Source organism: Botryllus schlosseri, chromosome 2, assembly GCF_051294905.1.
Source record: "Botryllus schlosseri isolate E-star chromosome 2, Bs_hap1, whole genome shotgun sequence".
NCBI classification, from domain to species: Eukaryota; Metazoa; Chordata; class Ascidiacea; order Stolidobranchia; family Styelidae; genus Botryllus; species Botryllus schlosseri.
This window is the reverse complement of record NC_137237.1, coordinates 13,840,431-13,859,821: the sequence shown is the minus strand read 5'-3', so window position 1 is coordinate 13,859,821 and position 19,391 is coordinate 13,840,431. Positions and strand designations below refer to the sequence as shown.

General features: G+C 41.4%; 1 protein-coding gene across 2 annotated transcripts; it reads left to right on the top strand.

Moving 5' to 3' along the window:
• The first annotated feature begins 1,270 nt into the window (after positions 1–1,270).
• LOC145433691 (poly(rC)-binding protein 3-like) lies at positions 1,271–5,778 on the top strand. 2 transcript variants are annotated; one of them, XM_080310862.1, is made up of 8 exons: positions 1,271–1,451; positions 2,078–2,230; positions 2,291–2,419; positions 2,479–2,607; positions 2,664–2,780; positions 2,843–3,043; positions 3,828–4,003; positions 5,157–5,778. In XM_080310862.1, the coding sequence occupies exons 1-8, from the start codon at positions 1,371–1,373 to the stop codon at positions 5,608–5,610; spliced, it is 1,440 nt and encodes a 479-aa protein (XP_080166988.1). In that variant the 5' UTR covers positions 1,271–1,370; the 3' UTR covers positions 5,611–5,778. The 2 variants fall into 2 exon arrangements, with proteins under 2 accessions (XP_080166988.1, XP_080166987.1); XM_080310861.1 differs by having other exon boundaries at positions 2,840–3,043.
• The last annotated feature ends 13,613 nt before the right edge of the window (positions 5,779–19,391 follow it).

Below are 19,391 nucleotides of genomic sequence, written 5' to 3'. Positions count from 1 at the left end.
TTTTCGGCAATATAACTTGCACGTGGCCGAAGGGTTTCTTTACATAGGATAATCAGGTAACTAAACGTAAACTTCTGCAGGGTTTTCTGTTGCCACCAATTCCACTTTATATTGTGAGTGACTTATCCTACTTGAACTGAACGTTGATAAGCCAATGAAATGAATCTGTGTCTGCACCTCCATGCATCCCAATGATAAGATCCGTTTGTGTGTCAATGATTTGAGATCCATGCCAGTGGTGGTGGATCTGCTGCCCAGTGCTCATGTCTATGGGCTGCACGTGGTTCCCTCGAGCTTGCTTATGAATGTGGTTATGTGGCCTGGCTCACTGAGCCTCACCCCCAACCCTAATCTTAGGATATCCTAACCCCAACCTTGACCCTAACCCATCCTAATAACCCCTTTTCCAACCTTAATCTTAGGATATACTAAACCCAACCTTGAACCTAACCCACCCAAATACCCCCTTTCTCCAACCCTAATCTTAGGATATCCTAACCCCAACCTTGACCCTAACCCACCCTAATTTCAGGATATCCTAACCCCAACCTTGACCCTGATACCCCCTTTTCCCAACCCTAATCTTAGGATATCCTAACCCCAATCTTGACCCTAACCCAACCCTAATACCCCGCCCCCATCCCTAATATCCGTATACGGTCTACCCTACCCAAACTTTCCTAAATTTTCACATGTTCATGGGAAACATTTATTGATTTCGTGGGGATCACTTCTCGATGTGTGGGGAATAACGAAGAAGTGCCTAGAAGTTTAAAAGTGCATAGCACAGCATAAACACATTCAAACATTTTATAAGTCTGTAGACCATCATGTAAGGACCTACTGGCTAATGCTGAGTTATCTTTTCTGAACTAAATCCCACGAAGAATCTGTTCCCCCAGATTCGTTGTTAGTGGATGTTAAAGTCAGCAACACACTTGGATTGAGTGAATATCTGAAGCGTCTCATCAAGGAAAATTTCATACAGCAATTTCTCTGATCAATGAGAGTTTTTCCTCCCCTTAGATATAACACACCTCTCGTACGATTGTGTTCTTTATCACGAAATTTGAAAATACAAAAATAATTCAACCTACAGTCACTATAATCTGCCTCTTATTCTATGTGTTGGAGTTATGGCTACCAATTTTGACTCTGGACAATTTTAACAATGGTATGTGGTACCTATACCAAATTATACTCGGTGGATCAGAAGATAATGCCAACATTTTCATGTATATCTCAATCAATGCTAGTTGAACAGTACATCAGTAAATTATTTATTATTCATCCCAGACGATACTGATATAAGGCGTACCAGTAGCACTAAATAGAATTTGCATTCTCTGGTCTGCAGTCAATGCTTGAACATGACCACCAGCGAAGCTGATGTAACCATAACAATACGCGTGTCGATGGCTGGGAAAGAGATCGGAGCCATAATTGGAAAGGTAAATGCAATTCTTTGTAAAGTGTGTGTACGTTATATGAGGGTTTGTTTATTATCGTACTGACATTGTCTGTGGAATAGGGAACTCCGTTTTAGTGCTTATAGTGAATGCTGTTTTCTTCACACAGGCCAAATGTTATTATGCCGAATAGTGTATTTAGCTATAGTCATTAGTCATCCATCACTGATGATAGAGTGTGGAAATGGGTCACTGTAATTGAGATATTGTAATCGGAAAGTAGACTTGCAATGGTAAATGTGCTTGCACTATATATATTGATTGATATACTCATCAACGCTGAGTAAAATACAATCGGTATAGGATGCTATAGACTGGGAATACTGTTGCTTGGGTTACTTCTGCATTCAGCATTTGATTTATTACTAAATATTCAAATGTAGCTACAGGCATATTTGTATGTTGAGTTATTGTAGATTGATACCCCAAATACTTGAGAAACAGGTGAATTGCTATGAACTGGTCTGGTCAATTATGTGGGTGATGTGAACGTTGGGCAATTAATATGACAATATATACGGTATGACTTGTGTGGATGAATGGAATCCTTGATCTGTTTAAGTGAAGTCTAAAACCTTGTCAAACATCTCACGCTTCAATTTGTTTAGGGTGGAAGTGTGATAGCGAGTATCCGTGAAAAATGCGGAGCGAAAATCAATATTCCCAGCTCTACAGGAACACCAGAAAGGATCGTTACCATCACCGGGCATCAGCATCAGGTGAAAGAAGGATTTATGCTAATCACAGAAAAGTTGGAGCAGGTAAAGCGCAGATTTCACGCTATGTTTCGTGCTGTCCTTTATTCTAATGGCCCATTACAGGAAATGAATGCAAATGTTTCCGCATCAAGCACTGCTAAAGTTCCTGTGACATTAAAATTGATTGTTCCAGCCGGTCAATGTGGCTCCATCATCGGTCGCGGCGGCAGCAAAATCAAGGAAATTCGCGACGTAATTGATTCCGTGTATCAGGCAAGCTACAAACGCTCACACGTGATTATTTTCAATAGACCTCGGCGTGTTCAATACAAGTGCAATCTGATATGCTTCCGTTTTCGACCGAAAGGGCAGTTACGTTGAACGGCACGCCAGCTGCCATAGCTCACTGTGTTGATATGCTTTGTGATGTGATGATTCAGGTAAGTTACCGAAGTTGCCTTCAATTTTATTCTTCTAATTGCTTCTAATTTTGAAGTATCCTGCCAAATCCGCGACAGTACCTTACAAGCCGCAGCCTGCCACTCCACCTGTTATATATCACCAGGGTCAAGCGTACACATTGCAAGGCAATTATGCAGTGCCCAATCCTGATGTAAACTCGTGATTTGTGAGATAATGTGCAAAGTAGTGATGGTAATCAATGTTTTTTAGCAGATATCGAAGTTGCGGCATTTAGCGACGATGCGCTCGTATACAGAAGACACCCTGGGCAGTCTGCTTGGCAATTTCACTCATTTGAATAACAATAGTTTTGACAGGTCCTCCGGGCAAACGGAGAGACGCTCATCGGGATTTGCGAATTTCCCCACGAAAATTGTCGACGCGAAAACCCAGGAAATGACTGTGTCTAATGAGGTAACGATAATGTATTTTTACATGCGACGCGTTTTGTCGTCTATTCAGGTATACAATTACATACCAAGTAGGTTTTGCCTGGTTGCATGTTTAAATTAAGTGATTATGTTTTACACTACAGTTCACAGTTTTTTGAAAAACTATGTAAGCTACTTCATAACACTTTTGCTCTAAAACTAGAAAGTGATTTTGAAATATGCTTATGTCGCTCTTATGTGCTATCTCATATTTTGGACGTTGCTGCGGAGGTTGTCAGTAGCAAGTAAGTGGTTGTTTTTACACTACTTCTACATGCAATTTTTTGGAAAACTATTTACTTTTTACACTTTGTATTTTGTAAACTAGAAAGTAGTTTTAGGGTATGCTCGTATCACTTAATATGAATTTATTTTTCATAACTGTTCAAAATAGCCCCTTCATCACAGAACTGGACAAATTTACCTATTTGTGTGTCGTTAGTCCCTGCAGTTCCAAAATTAGCAGTTCAGCTAGTTATTAAAATTTCATCATTCCAAAACACCACAAGACTGCAATATACGACTTGGAGTAGTCTTTGAGATCAGACACCCACTTTATTAACTGCTGAAAGTATTCGACCCCTTACCGAATCAACTTTGTGAAACTATTTACTAAGTACCATCAAGACCTGCATTTTCTGCTTCCACTTGAGCTAGTTTCGACATGTTTTAGAAATAGCTGCTTCTACTTGCAATGAAATAGAAAATTACATTGTTACTTCTACTTGCGTACCAGCACTGACTACTTTGACCACCTCTACGTTTAGGTGATTGGATGCATCATTGGAAAAATGGGCTGTCGGATCAATGAAATCCGTGCAATGTCGGGCGCTCAGATATCCATCGACAGAAGCACAGAAAAAGTCAGTAAAAAGGAGCGTACGATAACAATCATCGGAAGTCCGGAGGAGCTCAGCCTCGCGCAATATTTAATCAATACCAGGTTTGGTGTCTTACTTGGGTGGACATAAGCTACAAGATACTTTTTTGTTTTGCAGCTGATCAGTATAACATCACGCTATCCCATTTTCCTCCCTATTCATCTGTACCAGCCGCTCTTGACTGATTTTTTGCTTGTTTACCCTTGTAGCAATCCGGATTATTGCTACGTTTACCCACAATATATTAGGTGCTCATATGAAAATACACAAAATTAGTAAATTACTTCATCAATGAGGCAATGCCCGGGTGATAAGCCTTGTGCTACGTTAAAGACACTAACAATAGTGCACGAGACCAGACAAATGACTGCAGCAGTGATCTAGTAATACTGAACGAACTGAAATTCCACCACAGAGCCTGTTGTATTCGTCTCTAGCACAGTCCACGGCAGCTCATAATTGTATTGTAAAATTGTATTCTTTTGCGTTGCACAGCTATCGATACTTTAGAAGGTGGTTAGCGTTCGGGTACACTCTATTCTTATCGCTTAGAACAAGTGATACTGTTTCTTTATGACCAAAAAGTCAAGTTCTGTGTGGCTACCTATATCCCATTAGGAGGCTCCTGGTGCTGGTATGGTGTGTGTACTGTTGAGAAAGTCAAGATGAATTGCAAATGTAAATCGCACGCTTTCACGAAGTAATGTATTTGAGATGAATAAACCTGACACAATAATCTTGTTACACTGCACCGTGTTAATGTGATTGGAACTTTAATGAATGGAATTCAGTCCCCCCGCCAACTGCCCTACCTAATTGGCGTGTTTCCAATGCAAAAAACGAGAAATTCTGAATATGGTCCAAGCCTGTCAAATTTCAATTTCTACTCGTCACTTCGGATTGATTACTGCCATTATCTTCAAAATGCCTTGAAATTACGCGTTTTTCTGTGATTCACTGTTCATTCTCATTGATGAAGCAATGCGGTATGCTAAGGCAGTCGACAAATATCACTAAACCCGTGCTCCACCTGTATACTCTAGCTCGAATTATCACCCGCTACTACTCCTGTTAACCTGTGCGTTTTCTTTCCCGGTACCAACCTGCTACCTTACCAAACAACTTCAACAACCACCATTGCCTACTCCTCACCCGGTCGATGTGCGGCTTGATGGATTTCCATACACTCCATTCAATGTCCAAACCACTACACAGCATTCAGCTCTTCTCCCACCAAACAAAGGAAACCAAGCCAACACCGCCCGCCGACGAAGAACCCACCTCTTCCAGTCCTCGGCCATTGATGTCTTTAAATACATCTCCATCAAACAAGCCCATACCGATTGCTCAGTTAATGGGGTATATGTCGCCAGTAAGTTTTGGCAGGCAAGGACTTGCCGGGCCATATCCCGGTGCTCTGGGAATCAACCCGTCAGCTTCGTTCACTGCCGCAATGCAGTCGGCTCGTAATATGTTCATGAGCCGGTCGCGTCACTCGGACAGAGACCATTCAAGTCGCTCGAGACACCAGAGGCGACCTCCGTCCAGGAAAGAACAGGAACCTAAAGTATCTGACTGTGATGACGACGACTCTACCGGCACGGGAGAAGCTTCCCCAAACGGCAAAGAGAAGAGAAAAACCAAGAGAGAGAAATTCCAGCCTTATTGAGATTGAATTGAATAAAGGATATTTATTAGCTTAAATCGATAAACGTGTGCTATATCTTATTTTGGACGAGACAAAATCATGTATGTCATCATTATGTTTGTGTCTGAATTATGTGTATACGAGTAGCTATTACTTGACATTCGCAATGAATTCTTGATGTGGATTTAAGTCTAATGTTTGTTTGAGGGTATAGTAGTGGGACTGTGGTAATATGAGGAAATGGGTGGCGAAGCAAATTTTCGCTGAAGTAATGTGGTTCCGTGACATGTAGAGTCGACATTAGGGCTGTTCAAATATAGTTTTTTTCAAATTTTACTGGCTACGTGATACGATCATTATGTTGACTAAAACAACGCTGCACACCAAATTTGGCTCAGTTCCCTCGAGTAGAAGTTCTCGCAGAAAATTTTGAATTTATTGTATAAAAAAGTTGACGATAGAATATTTCAGTCTACGCCATCAAATTGTTAGGCCGTCCGTAGAGATGATGCACACCAAATTCGGCTCAATTCCAACCACTAGAAGCGAAGTGCTCACAGTAGTAAAATTCCGTGCTTTGTAATAAGTAAAGGAGCTAGTCGCCATAAATACTATCTCATTCAAGTCCAAAGTTTTCTACTGCAATAACTTCGCTTCTACTGGTTGGAATTAACCAAATTTGATATGCATCGACTCTACTGACAACCTAACAATTTTATGGGATCCGCAGAAAATTTGAATTTTTTATTTATTTTTTGGGTAATAAATTCAAATATTTCTACTGCAAGAATTTCGTTTCTACTCGGTGGAACTGAGTCAAATTTGGTGTGTGGCGTTGTTTTAGTCAGGGCTTTGGACTAGTAAATTATAATACTGCTTCGGCTCCGGAGCTCTCTTCTGTGATGAATTAGCTCCGGAGGTCATTGATGCCCCGGCAACTGGTTCGTTTGTAGCCGTCATAAGAATCCGTCATTTTGAGGGGTATGCAAAATCATGTGACGTCATAATTACTTCGTGTCGTCTTTAGATGACGTCACATCCGCTCGAGAACGCAATTTACTCCATGCCATTGCATGTAGCGATGTAGGCCAGTGCTCTTCAACCGGGGTGGTCGTACACCCTAGGGTGTACCAGAATTCGCAAAGGGTGTACCACTCGGATGGGGTGTACAGGGGAGTACCAGATCCGAGTAACAGTGAGCCGATGGCTAGCTATCACAAATGCCGGTTTATAGGTCAGTACAGACAGGTTGACGCACAGGTTAACGAGCAATATGGTACAATGTTATCTCAAGTGTAATACTGTACACCGCTTGATTGTGATGTCATAAGCAAATATTTCTTCTATTCATTTAGCCGTCGGCAATAGACCAATGGTTCCGTTTGGTGTTGTAAAGTATGCAGTTAACAAACATGTGTTCAGCAAGTCATTTGTATTTTATTGATTTGTGAGGAAACCGCCGCGATAGCTCAGACTTTTTGAATCCGTGCTTCCTACCCGACGCTAATAAATACCGCAATGCAAATAAATGAAGTGACTTAGCTAGCCAGGGTCGAAACAGCTTCCATATTGAAATCGAAACCCTTTTGTTTTAAAATGCCGATTGTATATGTCCAATCTTTCGCCATACATTTGCAATCTAGTATTTTGTTATAAATGATGTAAATTAGCGACAATAGACTGTGTATAGCGGCATACGATCTGAGGTTACTGACATCTCTGGCAGCCCATGTGCTACTATCGACTGTGTGTGGTGTGTGGCAGGCCTGATGCGCAGTAGGCTGGTGCGCCTGCTATCATCGCTGATCTGAATTACCGCTTCTGCAGCAGTAGCTTTACCTACTCTCCCCCCAATACTGTTACATTTAGGTTGATTATCGTTCGTTATATCATGCTGTTTTTGCTCTGACACGAAATAAATTCCAATTTGCGTAGGGTTACCATACGTCCTCTTTTAAGAGGATTTGTCCTCTTTTTTGACTTTTTTGAAAGTGTCCTCGGAGGACGCCCTTTTGTCTTCTTTTTTTGAGATTTGTCCTCTTTTTTGAAAATTTAGGTCAGATTTAGAGCAAATTGATATGCCGTAAATCAGCACAGAAGTGACGCTCCGGCGGGTATTTCGGAGTGAAAAACTGTGATTTTAGCTCTGAGTGAAAAGTTGACCTTTTTTAGTCATCCAACTAGCAATGCGGAGAGAAAAACGATATTTTGAGCTCTGAGCGGAAAGATGACCTTTTTTTAGTCAATTGATCACCAAGTGGGAAAAATTCACCGCTTTTTTAGAATTCTTCTCCGGTTTTGCAAGTCTCAAATTTCTGAAAAAGTGTTCTCTTTTTAGATTTCCAAAATATTGTAAGCCTAAATTTGCGTGGCGGGCTGCCTAACTGGCTGCGAATAGACTCTGTGACCAAATACTATTTTATTCAAATCCATTTTTTTTGACGGCAATACCTCCGCTTCTACTGGTCGGAATTGAACCAAATTTGAAGAACATCGTTTTTATAGACAACCTAATACTTTCATGGGGTGATCAGAAAAAATTCAAATTTTTCGTTATTTATTTATATAAAATAAATAGAAACTTTCTTCTGAACCAAATTTGGTGTGTAGGCTTAAATTAGGTAACCTAACAATTTTATCAAGTAGTCAGTACGATTTGAGAAATAAAAAGTCATTTTTGAAGACCCTAATGAACAGGGGTGTACGAGTTTTGAGCAAACGTTAAAAGGGTGTACCACGTCGAAAAAGGTTGAAGAGCACTGATGTAGGCTACATTGCACACATGGTACAGCATTAAAACAGTGACGTGATGTTTTAATACCGGTACAGCGCTCGTTAATATCAAACCATACAGTCCACTTCAATCTTGAAATGGTGCGATTTGTTCAGATGTAACTGCAGAAATGAGCACATGTCGCGACCTTATCGGCAGAAATCCATTTTTTACCAAATATACCCAATGGCTTCAAATTCGATATTGGTGTGCTCGTTACCAGTCCTTTCGTCGTCGATCAAGTTTAGTGGAGTATGGATGGAAGGTTCCCCTTCAAACGAATCGAATAAACTCGAAATTAGTGCCACTGACAATCTGGTGGTGCATCAATATCTGAGTACTTAATTCAACGCCGTGCACGGTACAAGTCGGTAACCAATTACACTGCAAGCTCGCAAGTGACATATTGCTCGACAATTCAGGAATACGAGTGTATCAAGCAGACAAGAATGAATACACAAAATTGATGATTAAAAATTGGAAAGCGCGCGTCCATCGTCCAATCACTAATTGCCCTCTTATATTCAACACCAGGGCAGGGTTCGGACACCGCATTGACTAGCTCGCATCGGCGTAGGCTAGGGGCGTGCCCCCTTGGGCGGCGTGAAAGCATAGTGTCCTATATGCATGGTGTCGACACAAGCAAATCTCACGCCTCATTGATATTGTATCACGTCACAATTTCCATTTGGCTACAGGCAATTTGATGGTCATTTTTGACCGGCTTGCCGAGCATTAAATTTGGTAAAAGGGGTATCAATCGAAAGCTGACTCTGCACTGATTACGAAAATATAAATTTTATTCCGCTCGTGGCCCTGGAACTCCCACAATCAGCCTCGAATTTTTCATTGTTATGGAGATTGCCATTGGGACGCAACAATGCTGTCTGGCGAAACGAGAGAGTAGCTCAAGAGAAAAAGACCCAGCCACCATTGTTGCGTCCCAATGCCAATCTTCATAACAATGAAAAATTCGAGGCTGATTGTGGGAGTTCCAGGTACACGAGCGGAATAAAATTTATATTTTCGTAATCAATGCAGAGTCAGCTTTCGATTGATACTCGTTTTACCCAATTTAATGCTCGTCAAGCCAGTCAAAAATGACCGTCAAATTACCTGTAGCCAGATTGAAATTGTGACGTGATACAATTTCACTGAGGCGTGAGATTTGCTTGTGTCGACACCAGGGCCGTAACAGCACTTCGTCAGCCCCCCCCCAAAACGTTGGTCTCGGACCCCCCATAGGGTGGTAAACCTAACTTCTGGGGGCCTCCGCCTATACGCTGTTTACATACGGTGTGCGCTGTTTCTTCAGTGGTTGTCCACGAGAAAATTTTGTAATTCACGACTGAATACGTCAATATGACGCTGTTTATACATGGGGTGTCCGTTTAGAGAGTCAGCTTTGCTTGCTTAATTTCTACAATTCATGACTGAATCTGTCAATATGGTCGCGTATTATACTTATATATTGCTAGCAATTTTTATCCTCTCTCTGCTCCCGTAATCTGATTTACCGGTAGAGCTGAGTAAAGTGTACTTGAAAAGGTAGGACCCCTCAATAATAATTGAACATCTCCGGGTGTATACCCGTTGGCAGGAACGAAACAACACTTCGTCAGGCCCCTAAAAAACTTGAGTCTTGGGCTCCCATAGGGTGATAAACCGATCCCCCCCCCCCCCAATCACGTTGTTCGCGTTTGTCACGTAATTACAGTTGTACAGTTCAGTTAGCCAGCGCTACGCGCGAAAATTTTTGATAATTGATGATAAAATCGGTCAATAAGATCGGGAATTGCATATATATTGCTATCAATTTCTTGTCCTCTCTACTCACGAAATCAGATTTACAGGTAGAGCTGAGTGAGATGTCTTTGAAACTGTAGAGCTCGTAAATAATAATTAAACATCTTCTGACGGGCGGACTCATTGGTATGACTTCGTTACATGATGTTATTTCGTGACCTCCTGTCTGCTATATCAAAAAATATAGAATCGCCCAAACGTAGCCTACTAAACTAAAAGATCACACGATTTCAAATTGGTATTTCTTCACTGGCATCTAATTTTCGCTGCGGGATGGTATCAGTCCTATGAGGTTCAGATTACTAAGACAGGAACATTCGGCGCCAGTCATTTAGGAGACTATGGACAAATAAACCTATATGTAGTTCGTAGCCTATAGCCTATTATATAACGAAGTTTTCGGTCACCATAAGGGCAGTCCTTTCTGCCAAGGTTTCTCGCTGCCGATCGTTCTGGCACACTTCTTGGAGTCGCGTGTTACATGGCCTAAAACTGTATATGTCTTGGTGCGTCACGTCGCGGTAATGGCCAACGCCGATATGCCCATTTCTATAAATCTTGTGTATTTTTCACTGGGGTAAGAGTAATAATAATAATAATAATATAATAATTTATAGAGCGCCGAATATAACAATATATCATTACTACACTAGGGCGCTGTACATAAAAGGCAATTAAATATAAAAGTAAAGGATATGTATAAAAGACGAAGTGCATAGTTGTAGGGCGGAATGAACACTACTCTAGTTCGAACGCTCGTGCGAATAAAACCGTCTTGATTTTGCGTTTGAAAACATATAGCGAGTCACATAGTCTGATAGAAATTGGAAGATTGTTCCACAGAATGGCGGCCGAGGAAGAAAAGGTTCTCTCGCCGTAAGTCGATGTTCTGACTCTTGGAACGGACAAGAGCTTTTGCGACTGAGAACGTAGCGCTCTTCCGGGATTATACATTGTCACTAGCTCACGAAGATACGCTGGTGCACTTCCCTCCATGCATTTGAAGACGTACAGAAGAAGCTTGTATTCAGACCTAAATTTCACGGGTAACCAATGAAGGGATCTAAGAATCGGTTTTACGTGATCACGCTTCCTTGACCTAGTTACCAAACGAGCAGCGATGTTTTGGATCTTTTGTAGCTTGTCGATGCAATTTTGGTTTACCCCGTAAAGCAGAGCATTTCCATAGTCAAGCCGTGATATCACCAGCGACAGTATTATGGCTTTGCATGCATCCTCAGATAGGTAGTTCCTGATTCGACTGATCTTGTGGATATACATGAAGCAGATCTTTGATGTATAGTCGATGTTTTTCCATTGAGAGCATGCCGTCAAAGTGAATACCTAGGTTACGTACGCAGGTCTTGGCTTGGATGGTGTCTGGTCCGAATCTGATGGTGAATTGATTGTGGTCGATGGGGCGTCTGGTTGGCGTAAAAATGATGAGTTCAGTTTTCTCTTTGTTTAACTTGAGACGATTTTGTGTCATCCAGAGCTCAATATCAATAAGACATCGCTGCAACTTGGATGACACGCTCTCCCAATCATTGCTATTTTTCATAAGACCGTAGACCTGTGTGTCATCCGCGTAGCAATGGTGGAAGAAACCATGGCGACGGCAAATATCTCCAACTGGCTTCGTGTACATGAGGTAGAGCAATGGGCCGAGAACAGAACCCTGTGGTACGCCTGATTCGATTTGAATCTCTGACGAACGGACACCATCCACAGATACGCACTGCATTCGATCTTTCAAATAGGATTTTACCCATTCTAATGCCACGCCGGAGATTCCGAATACATGATGGAGCCGTTCCACCAATAGAACGTGGTCGATTACATCGAAGGCAGCGGAGAGAGTACCCAATAATCATAACATTTGGCAACTTGAAATCGCGCGCAGCGCGAAAAATTTGTGAAAATGTTGCATAAAGTTTCAAAAAATACTCTATAATTTATGCTAATTCACCAAAATATTTGGGGGCCCCCTTCGAGCTCGCCCCCCCCAATTGGGGGGTTTGGGGTGCGGCAGTTACGGCCCTGGTCGACACCATATAGGACACTATATGGTGAAAGCATCTGAACGGGGCGCGACGCTCCAGTGAACTGAAATCTTTTCCGCGCTTGGCCCGACTCGCCTCCGTTTTATGGTTATTACTCGGTGTATAGTCTGAATTTCGTATTGGAGAATTCTCTCATCAACAGTCGTAACCTTCCATACCATCAAACTATATGTCAGGATTGCTAACTTTCTGGTTTCATTGTGTGCTATGACGATAATGGGGGGCACGAAATATTCACTAAGGGGGGCGTGTCTAAAGAAGTTAAGGAACCAGTGGGCTAAACTAAATCCTAATATTTCAAAAATGGATGAACAGCAAATAAACTCTTGAAGAGCTTCTTGGAGGTACAGAACTTCGATATACAATTAAATAGTATATTCATATTGAAATGAACCCGAATATTTTCGGCTGACACTCGTCAGGGGTAATCGTCAGCAACTAGTAGAGAATTGGAAAGAACATTGTATATCAACAATCGTGACGTCATATTTTGTGATACGATTGTTGATATACAATGTTCTTTCCAATTCTCTACTAGTTGCTGACGATTACCCCTGACGAGTGTCAGCCGAAAATATTCGGGTTCATTTCAATATGAATATATACTATTTAAATAAACTCTTCTGAAACCTGTGCTGAACATTTTCCTATACACCACGGTCAAAGTTTTTTTTTTAAATCTCTGACCTGTACCGAGACTTGCTGCGACAATAGCAAAAAAAATCAAGTTTCCAACCAAGGCTTCATCAAACTTGATCACGCATTTGTAGAGATGTTATCCCAATCTTATACCTCCAATCTGAGTAGGGGTTGTCCATATGTCCAATCTTGACCTAATTTACTGGAGCCAGAAACTTTTCGTACCCTAATGTTCATCATATGCAATCTAACAGTTTCCGAGCAACTGAAAATGTAAATGCGAACCAAAATATTGCAATTCTTAGTTATCAGGAGAGGCTCTTTCCCTCTTGCATTTATTTTCATTTTACGCAACTTATCGGTATCATCCTTATTGCTGACGCCCTACCAATTACATTTCATTATCCTGACAAGATGACCTTACGGCCGAACGGCCGTATCACAACTCCCTCGTCAAAGCATCTCGATGGTGCAGGCAAAAAAGAATATCATATCTCTCATTGCACATTAGCATTCTACAAATACAAAATATGACTCAGCTCTGAGTAGCCTAATCGTTTGATTACATTTCATTGACTGTCCTGTAGCCTATTCGCTGTTAGTCGCTCAAACCTGTGGTTCTTAGCAGTCGCTTGAAACATTTATCTGTGCTTGTATAGTTTTCATTACCCATGATTAGGAATAGTTCGAATACATTCGAGTTTTTTTTTAATTAAAGGGTATTCTACATATCAGAAATGGAATATGAATAGCTTGAAATTGTTGCTAGTTACGTCGCTACGGTTGTCAAAGAACACCTCTTTACTGAATCAATTACCTGTTTAAAAGTAATTGGAATTGGAATTATAATGGTAATTTATTACATTTTTATCAGTAATTAGAATTGTAATTTGATATTTTTAGCATCGAGTAATTGTAATTGTAATGTAATTGAAACATGCAAGGAAGTAATTGTAATTGTAATTGAAATTGAATTAAAATATTGTAATTGATCCAACTCTGCTTTGGACTCCAGTCCACAGTAGTCCAGACATGGGGTAATCGCGATTAGTAATCGTAATCGATTACGACGATTCCAGCATTTTGAAGTAATCGTAATCGCAATCGATTACATGATTCGAAAAAAATCCGAAGTAATCGTAATCGTAATCGACTACTTCCCATATCTAATCGATTTCTTTGTCAAAGAACGATTACTTTTTGTTTGTACAAGGACTATGACATACACTGAATATTCGTGAACAAGAATGAGATGATATACCACGTTAGCGATAGCACAAACGTCTGATTTGCAAACACCATAATTCATTATTACGTCAGAAGTATTAGCCCCGCTCGTCATTGCGTAATAAGTATCCACACAATAGTAAACAGACATTCGATGGACATTGTAGTGTGATTGTAAGAACATCCGCCGTGGTGTATATCATGTTATCAATACACTACAGAAGCCCCTACCTCGCAGCAGGATATTGATCACCGTGCTGCCTATAGTTTCAAATAGTAACTTATGTATTGATGCTTGGTTGTGCTTAGTTAAACGTAGTTTCAACGTTGCTGCTTGGCGAGCAGTAGGCCTACGTACGCACGTACAGCTGACAAAAATTCGGAATTTTGTACTCGTCGAATAAAACATTGCAGTTTCCACAACGAATCATTACAAATAAACAGCTGCTGATATATATCATAACCGAGTCGTGCTTAGCCGCTTCTCGTAACAGCAGCTCGCAGTATCTGTATTAAGTTGAAGAAAGAATTTTTATGTTCACTATATCTTATTTTCATATAACTACTTGAAACGGGCGCCAATCGTTATTTCACAGTTGGTTACTCAACATTAGGACCTGCCGCCATAACCATCCGCTTATATAGCCTGACATGTTAGCGCGGGTTGTAGCTAGAATCAGAACCAACAGCAATTCGTCCCCCAGTCTAACCGTTGGTCAATTTTCAAAACTGAATTTCGTCAATAATATTGGTCATTGCATTAGATTACTAATCATTTTAACCTCTCTCAGCCCCGAGTGTCAGATTTACCTGTAGAGCTGGGGCACGTAATTCATATAATTATAGCATCTGGTATGTTGTTATAATTACTTTATTGTATGTTGTTAATTCGTGACCTCCAGTCTGTTGATTAATCAAAAGATATTGTACTCGCCCAAACGTAGCAGACTAAAATATCTTTCGTGAATATCTATCTAGAATATCTTTCGTGAGACGCACACGCAAATTGTCATGGCTTTATTCCTATGTGGATGCGTCGGGTGGCATTTGCATTGTGGGCTCAGATTGAAAGGACAGGACTATTATTAGTCACGCCCACCCAGCAAGGCTATTGACAATGGGCGAATACCCTAAGTTTCGGCCAAGGTATTTCTTTGGTATCACATCCTGTGGAGTTGCGTGTTGGCTGAAACTGCATATGTCTTTTGGTGTGTTGTGGGATCGTGGCGCGGCAATGACCGGCTCCGAAATGCCTGTTCCCATAAAATAGCCTATGCATGTTTTTTCTTGAGGGGGAGAGGTATGCATTTCAAACCCAGCTATCAACTGGAGCAGGGGTCACCAACCGTTTTGAAACAAAAAACTACTTCTTGTGTAGTGTGTACTGATTATTGCGACGACCGACGAGTTACCACTTACTCCCGCCGTTTACCCGTGCTCAGTTGGATTACTTCACTTAGAGCAGGGGTGGCTAACCTTTTCAGCCAAAGGGCCACATTTGATTGACGAACTATTGCGCGGGCCACAAGCCGCGCCAAGCGCGAAAATTTTCCGAAGTTCATAGGTCAATAATATTGTCACTTGACTATATTGCGGGCCTGCTGTATATCGCTGGCCTCAGTTGCAAGGAATGGACTATTCTGCACCTGGACATATCGATATCGAAAGCTTCGACTAACATGCGTCAATCATTTTGTGCCTATTGGTTTCATTTAGTCGACGGTCTTTCTGCGCGCGCAAACGCAAGGTCTCATATGTTGAACGACACTTTGTCTCGTAATCGCGAATATAGTTAGACTCAATCTGATACATTAGGCGTTCTTTCATTTTTAGAAAGGGGTAACAATATTAAAAGCAATAAATCGAGTGACAACATGTTGCGCGAAGTGTTTAGTTTTGATAAATCTATCGCAAATTATTCTGCTTTATTGTAGTGTACGAATATCTACCAAAATGTGACTAGCTCATGGATCTGCCAATGCGTCGGAACTGATATTTTAGTCATCACATCTGAAGTGTTGCCGCCAGACTAATCAAATGTTTGGTTGGCCTTGCAAGTTCACAATCTGTGCAATCCATTTTTGATAATATTACCAATTTCGGAAATTACCTCGCGGGCCACTCAAAACCTTCTCGCGGGCCACATGTGGCCCGCGGGCCACGGGTTGGCTGGCCCTGACTTAGAGTAAGACAATCAGAGCACTGAGCCGGGTTTCCGCCCCTTACCAAGAACAAAAAACGCTCACTCGCCGGGACTCACACCAACTCCTCCGGGCTCAGTAGCGTTGCTGCAGTGCGCGCCAAAGCGCTAATCTCTGCGTCGAGACTCGGGAATATTAACTATAGATTCCCGTTGAGCCGCCGCGTGGGCGAAGACAAGCAATGCCCCTAGCGACTGCGTTCGCATGTTCCTTGGGGTCGGCCGACCCATGTTCAACTGCTGCTCATATGAAACCAGCTTCAACTTTCAAATCATTCATTTGAATATTTGCTACAGCGACCGTGGGCGACTCATTTGGTACGCGTTGGTGACCCCTGTACTAGAGACATTTGAATCGCGAAGCTCGAAGAACATTTTCAAGAATTAATTAAATTCTCGAAAATACTCTATAATTTATGTTGGTTTACGAAATACTTTTGAGTCCCCTTCGAGCATGCTCCCCACCCTATTAAGGAATTTGGGGTGCGGCAGGTAAAGACCGGGCAATCATGCAAATCGTTGGGTGCGATAAATCATCCCAATAAAGTTGGGCAATTGGTATATTATGACGTAATAAGCAAATGACGCATGATGTATGAAGAGAGTTGATATTTCATTAAGTCTTTTCATCGCAATCCTTGTATTGTCTTCCAATATATCCTTTAAGATTATAGTCCTATAAGAAGCACAACAAATGTAATCGTGAGTAATCGTGATTACTTTTCCAATGTAATCGCAATCGTAATCGACTACTTCCTGATTTTGCTGTAATCGTAATCGCGTGATTATGAAGTAATCGTAATCGCAATCGATTACATTCATGAAGTAATCACCCCATGTCTGCAGTAGTCCATTATTGTTTGCCGCAATTTGGTTCGTCTGGTGGTAAATAATCCTTTTTATATCTCCTCGTGTGGCAACTCTTTGTTTACCAGTTCATCATGCAAAATATCGTGTGCCGGATTCGATCTGCAATTCGGCATACGCAGTGTTGCCAATTTAGCGATTTTGTCGCTAGATCTAGCGATTTGTCATTCGGTTTAGCGACAAAAAATATCGATCTAGCGACTAGCGATAAATCTAGCGACTTATGAAAAATATTTAGCGATATTCGAGCGATTTTTTTCAAAAATATTTGATATCAATCAGTTTTGAGCAGCAAACATCATGCACGTTCAGCGTTCACCATATCATATATGCGCGTCAAAACCACAGCACGCATCGCCGATCTGCATTCAGGTCGCGTTCGTGTGCATGGACAATGGACGGGGACGTCAACTGACTTTCCTGGTCATGGAAGCGAAGTTGGCCATAACTTTTCCAGCCATAAAAATCGCCAAATTCACCGAACTTGTCAAGATCCAGACCCATTGACCACCAATACATTACGAGTAATCACAATCATGCCCACTTAATGAAATTTGCTGTACAAGTTCCAATATGTGAATTAATTCTTTATGCCGACGTCGGACAAAGAGAGGGTTCCCCATCCCTCTGCAACCGAGATCGCGAGTAACAAGATAACTGATAAAACTATTTTGCATCAGACTTTTGACACCTACACGCTTCTAGGGATTTCTAATTCTAGATATCCCCGACGAGACGTAACAGTATCAGTAACTAGGTCTGGGTGAAATCGAGCACCTTAGTGATTCGATTCTGAATCGAGTAGTTTGCTTCGAGTCGAGTAATCGAGTATCACTCATACCATCATACCGTCATTCATATCATCTTTTCTGCCATCACAAACAATACAATGCCCGTTACCCATCACATTAACGATATTTTGGTATTTTTCGACCATATCGATTTTTCTGCACTTTGTGACAAAGTTGTTGAGATGATCAAGACTTCTGAAATGTGTCATTTCCAGTCGTAGCTTTCAAATTCGAAATGTAAGAGCTATTTTGCGTCTATGACGTAATAATAACAAAAAACAAACAACTAGTAGACGGGCAAGATACGGTAGTAACGATACAAAACAGACGTTAACGAGCACATATTCGGTTATAAATAACCGAGAACACAGCACACAACATTAATGAAATATTCCAAGGGTGTAGCGGCGTTCCGTCTGGCGACAGAGAATCGTAGATTCCAGGACCTTCAAATGAAAAAAAGAGCGGCCACGAGCAACTATAGAAAATTGACTGTCATTGTAATGATCAGCACATTCTGGATGGGATAAGAGATGCTGTCCAATACCCAAATTACAAGCAGTAACTTGATCATAATCGCGCAGTGGCGGCTCGTGACAATATCGGGTGGTGGGGCAAGGGCCGCAGGCGACTTGTTATCAATATGACGTCACAGTAGCGTTTTTCAACGTTCATGATGGTCACATGAATTTCCCGTAAACAATGATTTTTAACGTAGGTGCTGCGAGAGGTTTGCCGGTGGCGTGACTTGAAGTGCGGTAACAAATGTTTTATTCATTGTTTTTTATTCAAATGATTATTTTACAAAATGTACGCGAACTAAGAATCGTTCCCATGCCACGAATCAATCATCAGGGTATCCTTAGTAGCATGCGTTATGATTTCGTGGTAGAGATTACGCAAGCGCCGAGTAAGACTATACCAAAAAATACACAGACCAACTACCTACAAAGAGCATTCGCATGACACCTTGTGGTGTTTTAATCGTTCCATGCTCAGCAATTCTGTAAAGTGCTGCAGCGCCTCCGACCCGATTTGTATATGGTAGGATTCTCGTCTCGAAAGCGATCAAAACAAGGCGTTTTTATCCTCGCCATAAGTAAGCCATTCATTTTTATCGAAATGCGCTGAAGAAAAGGCACGAGTGCGTTTTCCTCCGGCGTACGATTGGACCAATGGGCAATTTCTAGGCTGATACGGACCTAGTCGCTTTACCTCTAATTTTTGCTCTAAAGGCAGCTGGCTAAACGGCGTACGGAGCAAAGATTCAACACGATTCATGTTCGCACTTGACCTGACTACTTATCTGCAGAAATGGAAATTACTATAAATCGAGAGATTGCGTATGCCTTACTGGAAAGGTCAACGAGTTCGGACACATACGCAATTGTTATCTCATAGATTGGACAAGGAAATGTCATATTGAATCCAAAACA